Below are 5,300 nucleotides of genomic sequence, written 5' to 3' on the forward strand. Positions count from 1 at the left end.
AACCTTCAATAACCTATGAGGGGTTATCCGACTTTAATTTTTTTAGATAACACTTGGAACTGAACTTTTATTGCATTGTTTCAATAGAAAAATTGTAGTCTCTCATAGTTTATCTTAATATTTCTGAGCTTCCAGACATATTTTGGAAGACCCAAACTCTTAAAATCCGTCCTCTAACACACATTCTTTCACACATTTCTCTGTGCAACCGCTTCAGCTTTCCCACATTCTCACTTGGTCTCCTCCCTGCTCTCACCACTTCAGCAAGTTGTGTGTTCCCTCTCGATTTTATTATACTGACATCTCTGACATGCAATTACGAAGGAAGATGGAATACTACGTTCACACAGACACAAGCACTCACAGGTCCTTCTTCTCCCTGCAGCTACATGTAACGCTCATCTTCGCAGGATATAAAAAAGCTGGCTCATGCAAGTCTAGCAAAAAGTTGGTATGAATGATTATGGATTGTGAATCACTTGCGCACACCCAGGTGGGGCACGCTCGCACTGCAGGATTCGTGTTGTTACAGAGAACTTAAGAGAACAACGAATGCACCATAAGCAGAAACTGTCTATCAACTGATGTCTGGTTCTTTTTCTGTTGCCTCAGGTTAGGGCTGTTTCAGGCAGAACACGGAGCTCTCTGACACACAGATGACTGACAACAAGCCAACGCCTAAGTGCAGGCAGCAGGCATCAACAACATGAAAACGTTCCTGCACACGTGTCTCTGCAAAAATGAAGCGGCTGAACGATTCTCATCTCCATCTGGGTCTGCAGTTTCAACACTACGATGAACAATAAAGATGTAACTGGTCAATAAGGAACTTTTTTGGAAGTCATGACTGTTTACAATCACTGGAAACCTGCCAATCACCAATCACTGCTCCCAAAACCCCAAATTGGAGGCTTTAACTTCAAGTTTTGTCTGGCAAAAAATTGAAATCTCACTATCACACTTAAATAACTGCACTATTCTGACAGATGTTTTCAAAATAAAGTTCACATTATGGCAAAAACAAATACTATTCCATAAAGTTGTGTTGTGCTTAATTCAGCCAGCCATTAGTGTGAACATAAGAAAGACCAAAAAATGTTTTTTCAAGGAAAATTAGGGACTTGTCAAAGAAATGGCATCATAACAGCGGAACCATCTAACTCCTTGTTAACCTTTCATGACCTTTAAATGTCTGTGAACAACTTTTTTATTTACCACAAGAATAAACACCTGAGAAAAGATCAATTCTTTAAAGAAAAATGGTATTCTAAGGATGGTGTTCATATTTAAAAAAAAAATCAACTGTGAACAAGAATGGTCAAAGAAAGCATCTCCAGAGCTATAATTGTTACTTAAATGTAGGCTACTTTTATATTGTAGTAATAACCTCATAATTAAAGTAGCAAGTGTAACTAATATTGATATTCAAAAAGTAAAGATATGTTTGGCTATTACAGCTGTCTAAGCAAATAAAATTTAAAGATTTTACTTTATTTTAGTTTTAAAAGACTTAATTAATCTAATAGGATAGATTTTTTGAAAATAAAAACATATGTGAGGTTTGTTTAAGTAGAAAATGAGGCGGGGTTCGAGGCAGGTGTTTAAACCTGTTGAAGGTTGCGTTTGAGGACCGTCAGTAATTCTTCTACCTACCTGAAACCAGGTAGCGTTTACCTCTAAGCTGCTTTAAATTCATTTAAGCTCCACTTTCCAACTCAACTTTTGAAACTCTACCTGAAGCTTTCGCTTCACCGAAATTCACAAAATTTCCCGAAACATTTTTTTTTCCAGTAAACTCCCGGCTCTTACATGGTCTTATCCTCCGGACTTAGCTGCCGGTGCATGGCGAGAGAGAAGCCGAAAAGGCTCCCCGGCTCCCCGTCCTTCCGCAGGACATTCTCGGTGTCCAGGTTGTAAGCTGAGAGTCTCCTGCAGCACAAAACGAGGCAGGTGAGCAGCCACAGTCCGCCCTCCATTCGTCTGGTAAACCTCCCTGGTCTGAGAGAAGGAAGGTGAGTTCCTGGCGTTGCAGAAGCAGAGTGCACATGAGGTTCTGCTGGGGGGTGTTATAAAGTAACCGTCCCTCCCACTGACACACCAACACTCAATCCTTCATCTTTACTCCGTCATTACTGACAAATACCAACGTTTATTGGGCGCTTTCATCTATTAATTTACCAGTTCACGATTCAATCATAATACGAGAAATAATATTGCTAAAATAGTGTTTTAACATTTTCTAGCATCATTTTTCTGATGAGATATAAAGAAAATTAAGCTTAACGTTGAATTTCTGTATATTTATTTAGTCAAATCGTTGTGAATCAGGAGCAGATGACAAAATGCTGTTAGAACAAGATTGTAGGTGTGACATAGATAGAAGCTAAAATGGTGAGCTCCCTGCTCTATCGATGCATCCACTTTTAGACGACTAGATCCATATATGTCTTGGTTTTCCTAGTCCAAGCTGGCATCTGGCTCAAAACTATGCAACTGGGTATAGCTAAAATATTGGCGGCCATCTTTGTTTCATTGGTAATGTTAGCTTGGGGTTGTGAGGGTCTGTAAGCTAGCACGAGCAAGTGGATGATGGGAAGGGATAAAAGCTTACTCAGCACCAACAATTCCACGAAATACTAATTTCTACTGAATGTAGAGAAATATATACATGCATATGTTATGTTCAATGAAAATTATGTTGTTCAAAAAAGTGTAGTTTTACTACTGCGTGCTCATGATCGTGCAGCGGAAGTGAAAACGGTCTGCACAACAGGATGTGGGTGCACTTGTCTACACGCACAGACAAAACTGCAGATGTTAAAAAAGAAGAACAAAAAAAAAACAGCAAAGTTAATAAACATATAACTAAATGATCGATTGGTTATGCAAATGTACTGATTCGCTGATGCCATAATGCATTAAAACCAGCTTTTGCATCCGGACAGAGGGATCAGAGAGAGCCACGTTGCTGTGCGACTGGTCTGACTCCTCCCTTTGCAAAGGTGAACCTGATATTGTTGTCTTGGAGAGTGGTTCTTGGATTGATTTGACTTGCACCCATTTTAGGTTCCTGACTCCTGACCCACCAGAAGGAGGACGGGGATCCTCGCATCTACATGAACTGCTGGTGCTCTGCAGAAACTATGGCCCAATACGAATTCTTACCCTTCTCCCTTCCCCTCCATTTGAAGGGGCAGTTTAAGTGCAAGTGTCAACTGTCACCCTCCAAGCGGAAGAATACAAAGTCGTCTGTGGCGAGGGTAAACCGCGTCGCACCGACAAGTGCTTTTCTTCACATGGGTGTGCTCTGAAGCACAGAAGCTACCTTACATTTACATGTTAGTAATGACTTTTTGGTGTAGCATGACCTTTTCAAAGTTATAAAACCAATTTTGTTATGTACAGTATATTCAAACGCTGGAATCTGCGCATTGACGCTAGCTGACTGGCGATTATTGGTGATGTCATTGAACGAATATGACATCTGAAATATGAGCCACTATTTTTTTCATAACTCTCCTTTTGGAGGGTTAAATGAAGGGAAAGGGAAAAGGGCTAGAAGGAAAGGGAAGAATTCGGATTGGGTCTATGTCCCTAGAACATGACAGTTTTTGTTTTGTTTTGTTTTGTTTTGTTTTGTTTTGGGTTTTTTTTGCCTAAAAATGACATAATCAAGACCAATGGGAACATGTGCACATTTAGAGAAGATCAAAGAATATTTGGGACTTAAAAGCCACAAACATTTTATGACCCACAGGCACTACCTGTTCTTATCAACCCCCAATATCCCCCTTTTATACCTGTCACTGGGCCGTTAGAGTTCCCCTAAGACAATTTTAAAAAACAAAAACGTTCCCAGTGATGTTTTAATTATGATTATGATGTTTTTAAGAAAAATCCTTCAACCTGAATGCCTTAAAAAGTCATATTTCATATTTTTCTAAAGCCGCTGTTTCCAAAATTTCCTGTACATGGACATGGCCGTTGATACTGAGCTGAGTGACCCCGCCCTTATCTCCCTTATCTGATAAAAATATCCCTTTCTTGTTAGCTTTCTTCACCGCTGCTGCTACAAAAAATGTCAAGCAATATTGTGAGCGTAGCATTGAGCCAGATGCCAGCTCGGACAAGGAAAGGGGAAAGCTTCATGGATCAAATCATCTACAAGTGGAGGCGTCAGAATGGTGATAAGAGACAATTAAAGAGATAAACTAAAGCTTTCCAGGACATTCCTGTTTGAACATCAGGAATGTCCTGGAGTTTATCTCTTTAATTATCTCGTCAACAAAATTTGTGATGACATAACCGAAACTGATAATTATGAATTAGTATTAATAATCAGTTTGCTGCTATAAAAAAAAGATTTTACTGTGAAATAGATATAATTATCTGTGTTGATGAGTTGCTATCCCATTATCTGGAGAAAAATATATTTTTTATGATCAGATAACTCATGGTAAGAATGGGTTCATAAATGTAAGTCATAAACATAAGTCATAAACATTCATAAGTTTAGGTCAGTGGGAAGATGCCATCTTCTCTTCTCCTGCACCTGAGCTTGTGCATGCTGGGCGGGGCAGGTCAGGGAGCTTGCACATGCACTCTTGGGCCATTCAAACATCACAGCGGCTCATTAGTCCAAAAACAGCCTCTTTGCAAAGTCTGACAGCAAATTAAAAGGAGAAATGCTCAGATATGCAAAAATGAAATGATTTCTGATTGAATTAGTTCTCTTTCATAAGAAAAATGCTGCAGGTAGATGAAAAAAAAAACTCAAAAAACATGATTTTCATCGGAGGGATCTTTAAAATTTCACAATGTTCCGGTTAAAACTGTGCAAGCAACAGGGGAACAATAATTTTGTTTGTGAGCTATAAGTTATAAGATGATAGATTAATATCCCAAAAATCTCAAAAATCATTTTTCAATCTGGTAGTAAAGGTATTTTTTTTCTTTGGGGTGGGGGTGGGGGAGTGAACTCTTACCAAGGTCAAAAGGCAGCAAAACTTTTGTGGTGGATGTAGATATAACCTGGTGGCGTGTGTGAAATTTTGTGAAGATTGCTCAACCAAAAGTTCTTTTTACATATTAAGAGAAAAAGGAACAAATCGCCACATTTTCACACTTTGCCTCAAAATGGCCACTTATGGTCAACCCAATAATAATTTAAAAACTTCCTTTAAATATATCTGAAACATTTGCTTTGATTAGTGGATCTTAAGATAATTTTTGAGCCCCATAATAGAATAGCCCCATTTATTTTTTTACAGTTCTGATGTAATTTTTTTTTTTTTTTTTGG

At 38.7% G+C, this 5,300-nt stretch overlaps 1 protein-coding gene across 2 annotated transcripts in view; it reads right to left on the reverse strand.

The window, feature by feature from the left end:
- LOC112147446 (integrin alpha-6) overlaps window positions 1-2,094 on the reverse strand; it is a 17,411-nt gene extending 15,317 nt beyond the window's left edge. For both annotated transcript variants that reach the window (XM_024273850.2, XM_024273851.2), the window contains exon 1: window positions 1,810-2,094. In XM_024273850.2, the coding sequence (XP_024129618.1) occupies window positions 1,810-1,976 (167 nt within the window). In that variant the 5' untranslated portion in view covers window positions 1,977-2,094. The remainder of the gene's footprint in view (window positions 1-1,809) is intronic.
- Between the last annotated feature and the right edge of the window lie 3,206 nt (window positions 2,095-5,300).

This window comes from Oryzias melastigma, linkage group LG17, assembly GCF_002922805.2.
Source record: "Oryzias melastigma strain HK-1 linkage group LG17, ASM292280v2, whole genome shotgun sequence".
NCBI lineage: Eukaryota > Metazoa > Chordata > Actinopteri > Beloniformes > Adrianichthyidae > Oryzias > Oryzias melastigma.